Source organism: Gastrolobium bilobum, unplaced genomic scaffold, assembly GCF_033153095.1.
Source record: "Gastrolobium bilobum isolate Gb01-03AN ecotype WA unplaced genomic scaffold, APGP_CSIRO_Gbil_v1 utg44196, whole genome shotgun sequence".
Lineage (NCBI taxonomy): Eukaryota > Viridiplantae > Streptophyta > Magnoliopsida > Fabales > Fabaceae > Gastrolobium > Gastrolobium bilobum.
This window is the reverse complement of record NW_026897881.1, coordinates 1,609-20,282: the sequence shown is the minus strand read 5'-3', so window position 1 is coordinate 20,282 and position 18,674 is coordinate 1,609. Positions and strand designations below refer to the sequence as shown.

The following is an 18,674-nucleotide window of genomic DNA, read 5'->3' as shown; positions in this document are numbered from 1 at the left end:
TCCCCCAAAAATTTTAATTATAAGATAAGGTATTATGCTTAGTTTTTTATATGTATACTTTATCTATTTTTCTTCGGATCGTTAACTTAAATCACAATCTAAACCACCCCAGAAATACAGAGAAAGAGTGAATAAATGTGTAAAAAGAAATAAATAAAGTAGGCATGAAAAAATATAGACATAAAATCTTATCTCATTAAATATAAGATATTTTAAAAATAAAATGAAAAAAATTTAAATTTAAGGGGAAAACATTATGTTTTTCACAAAGTGCTAAATGTTCAAAGATTTATGCTTTTTCAAGGAGAGTATAATATTAAAGGCTCATTGGACTTACCACCAGCTAAATTTATCATCCTTACAACTAATCTAATCACCGTTAGATTATAATTAAATCTAATGGTGATTAATTATCCCTTATAATCTTAATTTTTTATCTTACATCCCTTCTCTGTCTGGCCCCCTTCTCTCTCTCTAGGTTTCCATCCCCTTTGCCTGCCTCTGTCTCTCTCTAGATTTTGAAGGTTCAATGGTAGCATTGATTCAACAATTTAGAGATCAGGGAAACATATATGAGAGCCTCATCACTTTTATGCAAGGAAGGATAATGAATGAGTATATATATATATATATATATATATATATATATATATATATATATATATATAAAACTCTAATGCATTTGTGGTAAAGGCTTCCAACACCCCAGGGAGAAACGATTCGGATACTTGGCAACATGATATCCAAATTGAGAATGTCCATGGATCCTAAGAAGATTAAGAGTATACTGCAATTGTCTGCTCCTTGAATCATTAGGAGCTTGAGAGGTTTCTTTGGACACACAGGTTGTTATCATGGGTTTGTCAAAGACAATGAAAAATTTGTTAAGTCATTCGTTAATCTTATTAAAAAATAATTTTATTTTTTTTATTATTCACTTCGTTGTCATTGCTTTTGAAGCGCTCAAAACAAAATGATGGCGATCCCTATTGTGCGTTTACTAAACCTAAAGAGAGGGGATGGAAACCTAGAGAGAGCCAAACAAAGAGGGGATGTGAGAGAAAAAATTAAGATTATAAGGGGTACCTAATCACCGTTAGATTTAATTCTAATCTAACAATGATTAGATTGGTTGTAAAGGTAGTAAATTTAGCTGGTAGTAAGTATACCCCTCCCCGAGGGAGTAAAATATATTCTAAGCCAGGTTTCAAAGTTCTTTTTATGCCAGAAGCTAAGAGAATTGGATATCAAGAAAATATATTGGATAAATATAGAAAGCTTTATTGGCCCAAAGGGATGGGATTTCAAGATCTAGTTAAAGTTTCTTCTACTTAAAGTTTTTAGTTTTTGGATACTAACACATTGTTTACTTAAAGGAGTTTTATAGAGGAATAGGAAGTGTTGGGTTATTTCAGCCGTTGGTTTTTATTCCTTCCTACCACTTAGTGCTGGTTTTGGCAAGCTAGGTAGATTAGCTATCTACTATTTACCATATAAATCAATGTTTTGGTTAGCTTCTTCCTACTATATTTACATACAACCATAAACATCTTGCATTCTAGGTTTTTCTCTACCTTTTTTCATCTGCACTTGTTCAATTGTAATTGTTTATTAAATTATTCTCTTCAATTTATTTAAACTATTATTTATTTAGCAATTTTAGTTGTGATTTCGTTTGATTGTTGAACTATTTTCTCAATTGATGTTGGATCAAATTCTTGAACATGTACTATGTAGGTGCATTTGTGGGGGTAAACATTGCACTGATGTTTTCTGATCTACCATCTGCTCCAAATGGGGTTGCTATTCTAAAAGCCCATCAAATTACTCATGTTCGTCTGTTTGATGCCAATATGCACATGCTACAAGCCCTTTCAAACACTTAATATCGAAGTGATTGTTGGTGTTACCGATGTGGAGATACTAAGGATTGGAGAATCTCCATCAGTTGTTACAGCCTTGATTAATAAAAATGTAGCTGCTTACATGCCGTCAACTAATATTACAGCAACTCCTCCAGTTTTTGAAGAACACAAATTCCTCTTGCATGCTAAATGGCTATTCTTAATATGGATATACTAAAGGAGACGGTATTTTCCCAATTAAATATGCTCTATTCCGATCCCTTATTGTTGACCTGAACACACTCTTCCATTGTAACAGTATGTTTGATGCTGTAGTGGATGCTACCTATTATTCCATACAAGCCTTCAATTTCAATAAACACCCTTTATTTTCAGAGACTGGCTGACCAAGTTTTGGTGGAGCAAATGAACCAAATGCTACTGTTGAGAATGCTTAGACCTGCTACAATAATTTGACTCGTAGAGTGGTAATGCTAACGAATCAATCTGATTGAGATTCTAAGAATTAAACATTTCCTATTTCCAAGAAAATTCGTACAGCTCTTGGCTAGATAACTGCATATTTTATTAAGAAGCACATTCTCATGTTTGATCTGTATCAAAATTATAACTGGGTCCACAAAACTATGCTTGAGGGATAAATTTTAACACTAGGTCACTAACCAAGCAGCATAAAGAGTCACACCCTCCATGGCTGGATGAGTAAACATTTAAACAAAATGGCTTGAAATAAATACCAGCTTAACCTTATTCACATATATGCAGGGGAAATCAGGACCTAAAAGGTTTTTCGACAATTAAATACAGCGTAAAATACAACAAATCATTTCGCAAGTGAAATGCACAATGTGGGATAGCAAATCCACTGTAACCGATTTTAAATGGTAGGTGAGAGACAGATTTAACAGCAAGAAGTTATTCAATACATTTCATCATTGTAATATTCTTTGGTAGCTGATTTCAGTCAAACAGAGTCATCAGATTCGTCAGAGTCAGTCCTGTCGGGTTCCCCTGCATTTGTAAGAGTCTCCGGAACATTGTGTTTTGGTACAGGTGTAGGTGCAGGTTTTTTATTAGCACCTCGAGTATTCTCATCCCCTTCTTGCTCAGCTGCTTCCACATGTGAATCTCAGTCAAGGAAAGCTTGTTTACACAATCAAGAGAGCAACAATTGCTCTTGGCATTGATGAAAAAAGCCACTCTAGTTTATCCCATGAATCCCACGTCAAGAAGTTTAAAAAGCAAATGCCTTAAAAGGGGTAACGAAGTAAGCAACAACAATGATCTTGGCAACTGTCCATTTTAAAGAGAACAATTTTAAAGCGGAATCATAAATTTGTATTTGGAATGCTCACTAAATTGCTGTTTGAAACAAATAAGATAAAAGGATATCAAGATTGCCAGCTGTTCCTCCTGCCATGATTTTGAGAAGATCTTTCTCAACCCGTGAAACAAGCTCAGGCTGGAAAATGAAAATTTTTAAAAAATAGTAAGCATGAGAGCATATATAAAAAATAGTAAGCATGAGAGCATATATATATATATATAAAAGGGGCAGGATATTCTTACACCAGTATAAGAGTTAGAAGTCTTACACTCAATCTTGAGCATTGATCCACTTGTATCCAATGGCTCATATTACTAAAAAATTAAAGCCCTTAGATATAAGTGGAATCAATGGTCAAGATTGAGAGTATAACTTACACCAGTGTAAATGATCTGATGCTATATATATATATATATATATATATATATATATATATATATATTGTTACTACCAATGTCACTACCAGTTTGTTTCACCGTTAGATCGATTATGTTGATCTAACGGTTTTGATTTAACTTTCTAAAAACTTTCTTTCTTCTCCCTATATTTAATACTTTATATTTATTTCCACCTTTGTATGGTTATGATTCTCCATATTAGATATGAAAGCATTAAATATGGGAAATCATAACCATACAAAGGTGGAAATCAATATAACTGTTGAATCAACATAATCGATCTGACAGTGAAACAAACTGGTAGTGATATTGATAATAACACTAACTGATAGTAACAATATCCTATCTCATATATGTGTGTGTGTGTCTCTACACAAGGCATGTTAATTTCAATGTTATAAGAATGAATAGAATACATTGAGATCAGGCTCTCTGCGAAATCTACGCTTGCGGGCATCTCTCATAGGAGGGGTGAGGCCATGTCTGTACTCAATTACATCTGGAGCAGCATCACCAGATTCCCTCACCATAATCATCTGTTAGTTGGTAACATTAAGCAGTTAGTTAGTTAATTAGTTATATAAAATTGAGAGTAAGATTAAAAATAAATGAATTAAGTGAATAGCGATGGACACCTGACCTGACCAATATCAGCAGTTTTAATCAATGAGCTATCATCATAAGTCTTGTAGGATTCAACGACACAAGGAAGGTCCAATAGAGAAGCTGGAAAGTGATCATTCCCAATCACAAATGTACCACTTCTTCCATCCTCACTAAATGACAAATCTAATGACTTGTCTTCAGACGAAGAAGAAGGATTGTTTTCATTCAGAAGACGCTCTATCTGCTCCGCAATACTAGGTGGAACTCTAAGCAAGAATTGCTCCTCCATAACTAGAATATGTCTGGAATCATTACAAATGGGAAATGTTCTGATTTAAGTTGAATTGAATTGATTTGATCTGATATAGAAATCAAATCATATGTTTGGAACCCATTATAAAAAAAGGGATTTCAATTGCAATGTTTGAAAAACATTAAAAATGGAATTAATTTGATTTCATTATAATGAAATCATAAAATAAACTCCCTATCTTCCCCCGGCGTAAGAATAAACAAATAAATAAAAGGTATCATAATCCAATAAAATCAAAACAGTAAGAAAAGCAACAGAAATAATATTCTGGAAAATTTTGCTATCTCTGATATCAGGATACCAATATAAGAACAAGAAATGAAATTGTGTTCTTGCTTATTAAATTTACTACTTCCTTGAAGAAAAAAAAGCATGAGTTCATGTTTCAACAAAAAAAGAAAAGAAGGATAGTATCTAAAATGATGATTGGACATCAAAAGTATATCGAAAATTATCAACATCATTTTTATTCCAAACTCTCATGTATTGTTTACTCCATTGACCCAAAATATAGATATATAAACTACAAATGAATGGAAGCCAGAGAAAGTTTCTTTCATTTACTACATTTCCCATTGTACTGTTTCTACTCCATACTAAAAATGCCTTGGTCAGCAAAATAAAATTTAAAATAAACTTTCAGTCATATTATCAGGAGTCACTCATTTACTTCTAGAATTTATAAAAACTCACACATGCTTCAGCAAGTACACTACTAACAATGTAACTGAATAAAAAATGATTACTGTCATTTTTAACATACGCATTTCGTAATAGTGAAAAAGAAAGAGAATTGCATATATGAGGATAAATAATCTAATATAAGCAAAAGACAAAACAAAACCAGAAGAACAAAGAACCTGTAGTTTATGCTGTTGCTAGATGTTAGATATTTGCATGCTACTGAGAATTAAGTCCTGGAAATCTTTTTCAAATTTAATCTTTATAATCTTCCAGCAAATTTACTCGAGTAGGCTTTAAGGCTGGTTACGATCTTGTTATATCCCACTCTAACATGTTAATCAAACATTTCCCCCCTCTTGAGCAAGGCTTCTAAAATTACACTAAACTAAATAAAAAAATTAAAAAAAACTAATATTTCCATATCTTGAAAACTTAAGCTAAAGCAGAATTCAGAAAATACCGTATTCATATAATTAAAATTATCACTCATAAGCTTATATGCTCTTACTTTGGTTTTTTTTTTTTTCAAATTATTATAAATAGTGAGAGAGAACCTTCTTGAAATCTTGAAGGATGAGATGGTTGTGCAAAGCAATCTTTTGGGTTTGGTCGACAATGAAATACCTCGTCGTATTCCTTCTTATCAGACTTGGGTTTCCAAAAAAGGAAAAAGAAGAGTATCAATTAGATAAGTTGGAAATTCAGCATCCTTAATCCTTAATAAAAAATCTGAATTTTAGGGTTCAAGCTAAAAATTGAAGGGGGAAAAACACCGAAAGAACTTGATGTTTGAGAAGAATCAATGAAAAATTGGAACTTGGAAGTGAGAGTCAGAAAAAAATTTAGGCTGGGTTGGCCCGCGGTTAGCTCCACCCCAACCCAAGAAATAATAGAAGTTTGTGGGTTAGGGCTAAAACAACCCCAATATACATGGGCTAAAAAATTATGGGCATGGTATCGGGTCTCAGGGATGTCCCATGGGCTTGAGCCCATTTTGACAGCACTAGTTGTACATGCATATATGTGAGTCCAAACTAAGGGCATGTTTCGTGCACAATATAGGATGAGGCATGATAGTATAAAATCTGCTTGTATAATACCCATACTTATTAATCTCGGATAGCGGCGCGTAGCAGCTGACCCTCCAAACTGCTATAGCGCTATAGCGGGTAGCGCTACTGTGCAAAGTGTACCTAAGTGATACACTAAATTGTACTCCACAAATATAAAACCTAAAATATGAAAATGTGACATAAAAAACAAATTTGAAATATCTCAAACTCAAATATAAATGATTTCAAACATTAAAATTCAAATCATAAGCAAATTGAAGGAATTTCTCAAATAATGTAACACAACTAAATAAAGTGGCAAAATTAGTCAAAATTCAAACTGCCAATTAAGTGAAATGTCAAAATCAAAGAACTTAAGGAACTAATCATAATTGAAATCATGAACATCCAAATCTTCATCTTCACTTTCCCTTGTATCTAAGTTTTATATTTCTTCCTTCTATGATGAGAACACTTTTGCAGAAACTACTGTAGCGGCGCAATAACGCCGTGATTCAGCCGCAATAGCGGCCGCTACACTTCGCCTAACCGTCGCGGTGCGGTCTATGGCGGCCGGCCGCTGCACTGCAACTCTGCTATAGCGCGCTACAACAGGGCTATTCAAAAGTATGATAATACCTGATTAAATTCTAGTATTATCCAACGTTTGACATGATATTGTATAAGATATATCATCCAGTGTTTGGTAATACATTGTATATACTAGATACAATAATAATAAATATTTTTGACAAAAATACACTTTAATAAAGAATTTATATAATTCTTCCAAATATGTCATATGATATTAATTTTTATAAAAAATTATTGATCAATGTGTCCAGAAAATATATTAATTTTTATAAAAATAAAAATCTCCAATATTTTAAAAATTAATTTTTATTTTAATATAATAATATTATAATAATATATTAATTCTTGAGAATTGCACTGGTCAGAGATGTTAATACATCAACCCCTTATCTGGCCTAATCCCACCCCCTAGGCCTTATTAAGTTATACATCATTTTGATGTATTAAGAGATTTTACTGTATAAACTTATACTATACGATGGTCACACCAAACAACTAAAAACATCATAACGTATAGTATAAGCCTATACTATCAAACCTTATACATCACACCAAAAAGGCCCAAGTATAGCTCAGAAGGAAGTTACAAAGTACACATGTCATCTCCTTGAAACAAGATAGTAGAAAAGCTCAAAATCCAAGATACAAAGTCGATCTTTTAAAGATTAATTCGATTTTTAAATGAATTAATATATCAAAAAATTAAATTAATGCATACAATATTTAAAGTAAGAATTTCTTTGTCCATATATCTCTAGAGGCCTCTTATTTCATTCATGATTATTACCCTTTAAGCCATTATATTTGAATGGGGCTAACTCTATTCACACCCATGAATGCAAACAAACCCAGCTCTGTATATTTGTAGAGTCATATTATGTTTAGCCATATGTTCCTCTCTCTCCTTCATGTGATTCTTTATATATTATGGTGTGACCATTTAGTTTTGACGAGGCAGACAAAGAAATTGAAGCTCATATTTGCAGAGGTTGCTTTCTAGTCTCAACCAAGGATCCCCCAACACTTACCAACTTTACACTCCATTCTAAACCGCACCATTTGGCTCATGTGACATCTATCCCACAACAATACTAGAACTGATACACATTACACCTTCCGAGTTGTTATTCTAGAAAAAGAAACATGGTTTTATAAATAATCTAAATTCTAAACCACACAAGCAAACAACAGAGATCGGGAAATAAAATGAATAAAGTGCTAAATGACTACACTACAGATGTTAATTATATGCTCTTTTTATTCATTAATATTGAATTATTTTTTAATGAGAAAAAAAGGTGAATAAAATTGCGTACCTCTTCTTCAACCCAGGATCCTTGAGACCATCAGAATCCCCAAATGAGTCGTCAGTTTTAACACTAGGAGCAGACAGACAGCATCATCAAAACAAAAGTGCAAGTTAATAAATATAAATTACTGCACACGAACACATAATATATGCAACACTCTGGTAAAATTACTTCTCATTCTCATACCAAAACCTACAATTCATGAAAAAGAATTGCATGCTCAGAACAACCATTGAAATTGCACGGGGTTGTCAATTCGCACACACAGCTTAAATGTCAATTAAAAAGAATGATTACAACACAATCAAAACAGTTCTTGAAACAGGCCGTACGGACAATCAAATGCATCACAACAGAAGTTTTAACAATATTATCAAGTAATGCAAAATCTATATAACAAATTAGCTCAAGTTCTACTACAATTTTATACACATCCTGGCATAATAGTGAAAACTGCAACTACTTATGATTTTCAATAATTAGAATCAAACAGAACATCACATTTCTTCCACGAACAAATATAATTCCGAAAATCTGTACCACTTGGTAACTAACTAATGAAACACCAACCCTAAAGAGTTAGGGTTCGATATCGATTTGGATTTCAAATCAAAAAGAGAGAAAGGGAATCTGCAAATCAGACCCAAATTAAAATTTACAAAATCCTAAAGTACGAATCTACGAGAAAGGGAATGGAAAAATAAAATTAATTGTTGAATGAGAAACTGAGAAAATAAGAAAACTAACAAATATTATATAGTGTGTGTATGATGCAAAATGAATAGTATTGCAGCTTCAGTATCTTCGATGGCTCTGCAACTTTGAATCCTTCTATAGTATGAGAAAGAAAAAAACAAAGAGATATTTCAAAAAAAGAAGAAGAAAAAAACCAAGAGTTTGGGTTAGGTACCTATTTGGATTTCAAATCAAAACGTGGATTAGTGACGGTGATCAATAGAATCGGGTAGAAGAGTTATATTACCAAAAGAAAAAAAAAGAAAACAGAAAAAAGGATATCGTGTTTTAAGTGAAAGGAAAAAATAATATTAAAGAGAAAATACTCTCACTTAAAATATTTACATATATTATTTTTTAATATTTAATTTTTTAAATTTTATATTTATATTCTTTTTAAAATAATTATGCATATTAATTTTGTAACTTTAAATAATTTTCTCTTAATATATTTTTAAAATTTTACTTCAATTTTATTCATTTCATTTATAATTGAAATGTTTTTTTATTTTTTATTTAGATTTATAAATTCCGATATAATTCATGAGAGAATATCCATTAACCTGGTAAAGTCGATAATTCACAATCTGGAAAAGAAAATAAAAATATTTTTCATGTGGAAAAAATGTTTATATTTTAAAGAACATAGAGTTATGTCATTTTATGGGAGAAAAAGATATAAATTATTTTTTTATTTAAAATTTAAATTAAAAAATCACTCACTTACTCCCTATGATTTTTATTATTTGCGTCTTTTTATCACTTAAAATGATATAATTCTATGTATTATTAGCAATGTTATTAAAATAGACCCGGTCGAAGTACTGGGTCAGTGGCTGGTTCAACCAATGAGTCATTGGTTCAACTGCATGATCCGGTAATTATATGTAGTTTCATAATTTATATTAAAAAATTATAAACATACTCAAATATCTAAAAAAATGATAAAAATTTCAAATATTCTAATATAAAAAATAATAAATCACATATTATTATCCAATAAAAAATCAAACAAAAATATAATTATCGTGATACAGGACTTTAGGTTCAGAAAATGACATCTCTAACTATAAATCAAATAAAAAATTTCTACATAGTGCATAATTAAGATAATATTAGTGTTATAAGTACATAATTTATGTAAGTCAATAAGAAAAAAATATTCAAATATGTCTATTATGATTTTTTTTTTGGAAAAAAAATTTTGAATTATTTTTTGGACAGGGCCGGGTCAAATCGGGTCGCACCGATTTTGATACATGACCGATCCATTACTTCAACCAGACCGATTATTGATTTACCGATTTTCAAGTCGACCCGCCCGGTTTCATCCGATTTTATTAACACTGATTATTAGTATTATTTGAGTCTAGAGTTGTGTGTTCTCTAGAACGAGAAGAATAATATTGGGATCTATTGAGTGATAGGTAAAGACGGTTAATTGAAGCAAAGCGTTTGTTGGGCTTTAGCACATAGAGTCAAATTAGAGGGAAAGTATGACTCATAACTCCTTATTATTCGTACAAAGTACTTCTCTATTTTAATCTGAGATTTGTTCTAAAACTAGTGGATTCTTAAATTGTTCTTTTTAACCCGTTTGTTTTGGAATGATAGTGATAATATCTTTAATTATGAATTAATGTCTTTATTACATTTAGATGCGTAATATATCTAAATACTGTAAGAATTTTTCATATAATAATTTAACATGAAGATCGATATATGTATGATAGATAAAATATACCACATATCAATTTTTATTCTGAGAGGAATTTGTGTACCTGATTGGATCATTTTATCTACTGAGCGAAAAACATTGATCTCACGGCTAGAGTCTTCCTCTCTATGACCTATTCCAAAATGACAGCGATGGGAGCATGACGGCTCATGAAAATTAATCCCAAAAACAAATAGGCTAGAGAAGGGACCTAGCAAAACCCTAATCAACAGTGTGTCTGATGGGTTCACCCATCACAGAAGCACGATCAAACTCTAATGCCTACATTGTGTTGCTCAACTAGGCTCAATACCAACAGATGTCAAAAGTCCAACTCAACATGATCACAACGGGCTTATCAAATAATACAATTGGAATATCCATTAGCCCGATTAATTTTAAAACAGAAAACTAATTAATTAATATTGCCCACATAAAGGAAATTTTCTAACATTCTCCCACTTGGGTTATATTAATTAATTTAATATTATTTTGAAAATCATTTTATTTTGAAAACGACTTTATCGGGTTAGTAACTAAAAAATCATTTTACGTGGCCACGATTTTGGAAAATAATATTCCAATTCCAATACCAGTATCTCAACACTGAAAGATACTGACCTTGAAGGTCTAGGCATGTGAAAGGGAAAAACAAAAATTTTCGAGCGGAATAACACATACCATATCAAGAAACATGCTTTAGGACATACCATACTGACCTTGAGAGGAAGGAGGCAAGGTTTCAAGGTGTTTAGTTGAGTGAATTTTCAGCAAGAAAAAACACAAAAGTGGCGCATGGAATTCACTTAGAAAGTGCTAGGTAATTTCAAAACTCTCTTAAGAAAAACTTCACAAAAGGATCACAAAAGGAGATGAGAGAATGAGTGAATAAAAATCTGATTTTATTCACTCAAAAATCAGCCCTATGTAGCGCACACTAGGAGAAGAATGAGTGGAATTGTTGCAAATCAAATCTTTCCAACAACCTCCTATCATGTCCTCTTGATCTCAAGTGCATATCTCAACAAAAATTTGACTTAACAACCAGCATATGGCCAGCCATATGGTGCGCCCCATCTAGCCTCAAAACAGTCCAGATACGTTGAGCAGTTGCATTCAAACTTGAACCAACTCACTCACTTATTCTCTCAACCAACCAAATCTGATTTGAGATTATTTGGTTGATCATATGACCATCATAATCCCCAAAAATTAGCGCCCCAAATCAGCCTTGGATGATGGCCAAAGATCTCCCTTGATACTTGGGATTTGTTCTAACAAGATCTTATCTTATCCTTTTGTTATGAAACAACTTTTCATAGCCAATTCAAATTCAAATTCAAACATTTAAATTCAAAATTTAAATTTTAAATTTAAATTCTAAATTGAAAATTCAAATTTCAAATTTCAAATTTCAAAATTCAAATTTCAAATTCAAAATTCGAATTTCAAATTTCCAATTCAAAATTCAAAATTCAAAATTCAAAATTCCAATTTCAAATTCAAATTTCAAAATACAAAATTTAAATATTTGATAATTAATTTAACTAATTAAATTAATTAGTAATGTCTTGGACCATCCAAACCCATTACATGATCCATGCGCCCTTTTCCCTTTTGGTGGGCTTCCAAACTCCTTCTTGGGCTAACAACCATTATTAGGCCCAATACCTTTAATGTTATATTGTCATGACAATAAGGTGTTAGTGTGTGACCCATTAGGCCCAACATAGCCACTGACATAAATGTGCTTGGGCCCAATAAGCCCACAACCCATCTAATGACAACACAGAGCACTAGCAATGCTTTGTTGCCCCAGAGCTAGTTAGGTTAATGACATAATAATCTTATTACACATATTTGGTTGCCGTATGTATTTCCTTTCGTCTCGGTTACCTTCCCATTAAACCTAGGGTAAGGAAACGTATTAACCCTTGCGGTTTAGGGTAAGCTTTATTCGAAACAGGGAATCTTCAATTTACTGACTCTAAAGGCAGGTCATCTAATGAACTCTTTTACTATGCATAGATTCCTGAGTCCTGTAAATGTCATCCCTATTTCTCCGGTTTACAGATAACCTAATCCCTTACAGAGATTTGACGAATTCCTTCAGCTTATCACCCTATGCCTGTGCTCTTTCAGGACATGCCCAAAAGTACACCTATGAGTCTCCATGTTTCAGGCAGACGAGGTATACAATCAAAACATGCCTTCTAGAACACAGTCTAGGTGACAACTTATGGTCTAATGAAAGACATACCCATATATTAAGAGACTGCTCTAATGATACTTTTGTAAGATTTCCTCATAGAGTCTCTTTGTGGGTCTGTTCAGTGCGAGCTATACCCTTATAGGTCCACCCACGAATTTAGCTAAGACATCTCCATATCTGTAGCTCATGAGGTCTTTACCTTGCATCCGAATACAAGTAGATAAGTCGTGCTAGTCTTACCCGAGATCACGGATCCCCATTCTCAGTGTCTCTAGACTAGGAACATAAAATTAGGAATAAACATCAAGTATCCTTGAATCCTCGTGATCGTGATCTCATCACAGATACTCAAAAGATACCTATTTTATTCCAAGGGGTTCATCCAGTTACTCATATAAAATATTAACTATAATATTGAGACAAAATATGAAACAGGATAAAGAGTGCTTTTTATTTATTTGCGACAATATAAAAGGTCCACATATGTCCTAATCTAATCAAAAGATTGTCTCTAGGAAATCCATATACTAACAAGATCCCACTTGGCCCAGAGCCAATCTGACCTAAGTCGTATACCTAAAGCCTCATAATGACTATCATGTTTTCTCTGAGAAATAGCCTTTGTCAGAGAATCGGCTAGGTTATTATCTGTGGGAACATAATCCATCTTTACATCTATCCTATCAATGATTACTCTAATCAGGTGATATCTGCGGAGCACGTGTTTAGATCTTTGATGAGACCTAGGTTTCTTTGAGTGTGCAATGGCTCCAGTGTTGTCGCAAAACAACTGTATGGGCTTATCCACACTTAGAACCACCCTTAGTTCAAATATGAACTTCTTGATCCACACGGCCTCCTTAGCCGCTTCTGAAGCAGCTATGTATTCAGCTTCTGTCGTTGAAGCTGTTGTTGTCTCCTGCTTGGAACTCTTCCAAGATACTTCCCCACCATTTAAGGTGAATGCGAACCCTGACTGTGACTTGCAGTCATCTTTGTCACTCTGAAAGCTGGCATCAATGAACCCTTTCACTGAAAGCTCATCAACCCCACCATAGACCAGAAACGCATCCTTAGTTCTTCTTAAGTACTTAAGGATGGTATTGACTGCTATCCAGTGACCCTTCTCCAGGGTCAGACTGGTATCTGCTCGTAATGCTCAAAGCATACGAGACATCTGGTCTCGTACATATCATGGCATACATGATGGATCCAATAGCCGAAGCGTATGGAATTCCACTCATGCGATCCTTCTCAGGCTGTGACTTAGGACACATGGCCTTTGAAAGATGTACCCCATGACTGACGGGAAGAAAACCCCTTTTCGACCCTTCTATGCTAAACCCCTTTAGCATCTTGTCAACATACGTGGATTGAGATAAACTCAGCAGCCTCTTGGATCTATCTCTATAGATCTTTATACCAAGTATAAAGGCCGCTTCTCCCAAATCCTTCATGGTGAAGCTTTTTGAAAGCCAGTCTTTCGTTGTTTGTAATGTGGGGATGTCATTTCCTATAAGTAATATGTCATCTACATAAAGTACCAAGAAAATGACATTACTCCCACTAACCTTCTTGTAAACACAAGGTTCATCCTCGTTCTTGATGAAACCGTTACTCTTAAGTCTTAACGACTTCATCAAAACGAATATTCCAACTCCTTGATGCTTGCAATAGCAGCATATCACGATCTTAATAGATTTGATCATGGCAACTGGTGAGAAAATCTCATTATAGCCAACTCCTTGTCTTTGACGATATCCTTTCGTAGCCAACCTAGCTTTGTAGGTTTGAACGTTGCCATTTGCATCAGTCTTTCTTTTAAAGACCCATTTATTACCGATAGGAACTATTCCTTGCGGTTTAGGAACCAAGGTCCATACCTTGTTTTGATGCATCAAATCTATTTCAGATTCCATGGCTTCAAGCCATTTAGAGGAGTCAACATCCTTGACCGCCTCCTCATAGTTACTAGGTTCATCATCATCGACGGTTTGTTGATTCTCAATCGCAAACTCATACCTCTCAGGTGGATGGATGACCCTAGTATACCTACGGAGTTGTGTGTTTACTTCTCCCTTGGAGAACGTCGCCTGCGGAGTAGACTCGGGTTCCTCAATCTGTTCTTGTGTTCCTTGAACTTCTTCAAGATCAATCTTACTCCCACTGGCTCCTTGAGAGATCAAATCCTTCTCAAGGAACTCAGCTTTCTTGGACACAAATGCCTTGTGTTCATCCATGGAGTAAAAGTAGTATCCCTTAGTACCTTTGGGATACCCCACAAATAGACATTTAGTAGTCTTAGCACTAAGCTTGTCTGATGGATGACCCTAGTATACCTACGGAGTTGTGTGTTTACTTCTCCCTTGGAGAACGTCGCCTGCGGAGCAGACTCGAGTTCCTCAATCTGTTCTTGTGTTCCTTGAACTTCTTCAAGATCAATCTTACTCCCACTGGCTCCTTGAGAGATCAAATCCTTCTTAAGGAACTCAGCTTTCTTGGACACAAACGCCTTGTGTTCGTCCATGGAGTAAAAGTAGTATCCCTTAGTACCTTTGGGATACCCCACAAATAGACATTTAGTAGTCTTAGCACTAAGCTTGTCTGATGCCAACGCTTTGACATATGCTGGCGATCCCCATACCCTGAGGTAACTCAGGTTGGGTCTCTTACCATTCCATATCTCATATGGTGTGGTCTGAACAGATTTAGACGGTACCCTATTTAGAAGGTATGCCGCTGTGTCTAAGGCATAGCCCCAAAACGATTTTGGAAGTTGAGTCTCACTCATCATAGATCTAACCATGTCTAACAAGGTCCTGTTTCTCCTTTCGAAGACACCATTTTGGTGCGGTGTGTAAGGTGCAGTAAACTGCGAGAGAATTTCATTTTCTCTCAGATAATCCTGAAACTCATGGCTCAGATATTCACCATCACGATCTGATCGCAATGTCTTAATCATCTTGCCACGCTGTTTCTCTACTTCATTCCTAAACTCTTTGAATTTTTCAAAAGCTTCGGATTTATATCTCATTAGGTACACGTACCCAAATCTCGATTTATCAACAGTAAAGGTAATGAAATAGGAGTATCCTTCTCTAGCCTCTATAGACATTGGCCCACAAACATCAGAGTGAATGAGTTCTAATAACTCACTAGCTTTATGACTCTCAAGCCCTTTGGGCTTGTGACAAGTCATTTTCCCAGCTAGACAAGATTCACATTGTCCATAGGATTCCAAATCCATAGAATCTAGGTATCCATTTGCATGCATCCTAGACAATCTTGTTTCGTTTATGTGCCCTAGTCTACAATGCCAAAGATAAGATTGATTATCTATCCTAGGTCGTTTCACATTTACATTGAGCACTTCAGTTCTCATTTCCAAAACATATAAGCCATTTATTAAAGAATCAGTACCAAAAACAATATCATTTGAAATGATAGAAAATGTACCATCCCTAATAGTGAAAGCAAAACCATCCTGTTCTAAACAAGAAATAGAAATAATGTTTCTAGAAATGCTAGGAACATAAAGACAATTATTCAAATGCAATAAAAGGCCCGTAGGCAAAATGAGGTCGGAGTCTCCAACAGCATGAGAAGCAACTCTTGCTCTATCACCAACGCAGAGGTCCACCTCGCTCTTCTCCAATCTTCTAGGGTTCCTAAGCACCTGCAACACATTGCAGATATGAGAACCACAACCGGTATCCAATACCTATGAAGTCGGATTAGAATAAGAATAATTTATCTCAATCATGTAAATACCTGAGGTAGAAGCATCACCATGCTTCTTGTCCTTCACACTCTTCAGATAGTCTGGACAATTCCTCTTCCAATGGCCTTTCTTGCCACATTGGAATCACTCAGCATCACTTTTGTCCTTGGATGCATTCTTACCCTTCTTTTTTCCTTTCTTCTTCTTGGGTTTTCCTTTGGGCTTAAGGGAGTCACCTTTCGCAAGCTCCTTCCCCTTACCCTTGGCCTTGCTAGGCTCACCAATCAGAAGAGTGTGTCCTATCCTTCTTGATAGACACTTCAGCAGTTGTTAACATACTTAACAATTCAGGCAAGCTCACAAGCATCCCATGCATGTTGTAATTCATTATGAATTGACTAAAGGAAGATGGAAGTGAGGTGAGGACCAAGTCATTACTTAGCTCGGCATCCATGACGAAGCCTAGATTTCCTAGCTTCTCAATGAGTCCGATCATCTTAAGAACATGACTGCTCACAGACATGCTCTTAGACATCCTACAAGAGAACAATTCTCTAGAGGCCTCATACCTTTCATGCCTGCCTTTAATATCATACAACTCCTTGAGATGTAGGATAATAGAGGGAGCATCCATATGCTCATGCTGCTTTTGTAGCTCAAGCGACATGGATGCCAACATAATGCAGACTGCCATCACATTGTCATCCATGTGTTGTTTGTGGGCCTCGAAATCAAATTCTGCGAACCCATCTTCCCCTTCCCTAGGAGCTACGGGTAATACAACATCTAGAACGTAAGCTATCTTTTCGGCCCTAAGAACAATTCTCAAGTTCTGATACCAGTCCATAAAGTTTGAACCTGTCAGTTTGTTCGTATCAAGTATTGAGCGCACTGACAGTGGATTAGTCATACTAAAAACTGAAAAGATGTAAAGATAATTCTAATTAATATATATAGACATGTGGTAAAAACAAATTATTAAAGACTTTAAATAATTTGCCCCTCCCACTATTTTATCTAAGTCAATGACCCTTACCATATGACTTAGGGTTAATCTACTTTTAGATTTTACCTTAGTGAGATTAAGAGTGCGATTATCTATTTTAACCCCCGTCTGTGACCGTAAGATTAATTTAAATAATGGGTTGATCCTTATCAACAGTATCTCATACCCTCTCTTAACATTAGGTTGACAACTCCTTGTCACTTAGTGGTGCATCTCATGCAACCAACCTAGCATTATTACCCTAAGCACATAAGCCCGGCTGAGCCTGCAACTTATGCCTCAGTTAAGCATTAACCAGCACCCTAAGTGTCTAACACTTCTAATACTACTCTTACTTAACGAAACAGTGGGTCCCAACTGAGTTGTGGAGCACCACTATTTAGAGGAGGTTTGAGTAATATTGGTGGTGAGAGGTAATCATGCTTAATAATTGTATTCCTTTTAAGGGTTCCTTTTATTTAGGGTTTATTAAGTCTCATCAAACGCATAGGTATAATTATCATGCTAGTCGTATCTTATGTCAAACATCTATCGGATTACACTAGTCGTAATTGGACGTGCATAATAATACATACAAACGCGATTTGTCAAATTTCATGCATACTAGTCGTTTTTAAAAACATAAAAGCATACATCCATATAAAACAATTTTATTTGAGACGGTCATGGTGCTCGTGCATTCGTCCTTCTTGCTTCTCAAGCCCCGGCTCCTTGTCGTCGAAACGCCACTAGCCTAATTCTCTAATTACAAAATAATTAAAGAAACTCCAAAACATCTTTGGAGGGACAAATGAATATTCAAAATTTAAAATTCAGATTTACATTTTAATTCAAATCGAGCAAAAATTACACCTTTAATTTAAAATATAAAATTTGAAATTCAAACTCGGGCACCATGACCATCCCCTTCCAATTTGCACCTTAAAATTCAAATAACTCGCAAGCACATAATATCAAATATTATATAACATGTTCATCCATACGTCTTATCATTTTAACAATTAAAATATCATTGCAAGAATCATGATTCAAATTTTCTTAATAGCCGAATTATATAACAATTAATATAATTCAAATTTTGATGACTCTTTCTCAAAGAACACAAAATTAAACCACACATGTAGACACCACACC

General features: G+C 34.5%; 1 protein-coding gene across 2 annotated transcripts; it reads right to left on the bottom strand.

Moving 5' to 3' along the window:
- Window positions 1–2,543: 2,543 nt before the first annotated feature.
- Window positions 2,544–9,051, bottom strand: LOC133311097 (transcription initiation factor TFIID subunit 7-like). 2 transcript variants are annotated; one of them, XM_061512114.1, is made up of 6 exons: window positions 8,897–9,051; window positions 8,156–8,218; window positions 4,231–4,498; window positions 4,007–4,126; window positions 3,267–3,327; window positions 2,544–2,993 (listed from the first exon to the last, which is right to left on the bottom strand). In XM_061512114.1, exons 3-6 carry the CDS (start codon window positions 4,483–4,485, stop codon window positions 2,830–2,832), a joined length of 600 nt encoding a protein of 199 aa, XP_061368098.1. In that variant the 5' UTR covers window positions 4,486–4,498; window positions 8,156–8,218; window positions 8,897–9,051; the 3' UTR covers window positions 2,544–2,829. The 2 variants fall into 2 exon arrangements, with proteins under 2 accessions (XP_061368098.1, XP_061368097.1); XM_061512113.1 differs by having other exon boundaries at window positions 2,554–2,987; window positions 3,258–3,327.
- Window positions 9,052–18,674: the final 9,623 nt, after the last annotated feature.

Excerpts from the sequence above, each read along its gene's own strand:
- LOC133311097 (XM_061512113.1), bottom strand. The coding sequence starts at position 4,485 with ATGGAGGAGCAATTCTTGCTTAGAGTTCCACCTAGTATTGCGGAGCAG. Across the intron at positions 3,328-4,006 it reads GCAGAGAGCCTGATCTCAAT|CCTGAGCTTGTTTCACGGGT; the intron begins GTATTCTATTCA and ends TTCATTTTCCAG. Across the intron at positions 2,988-3,257 it reads AGGAACAGCTGGCAATCTTG|ATGTGGAAGCAGCTGAGCAA; the intron begins ATATCCTTTTAT and ends ACTGAGATTCAC.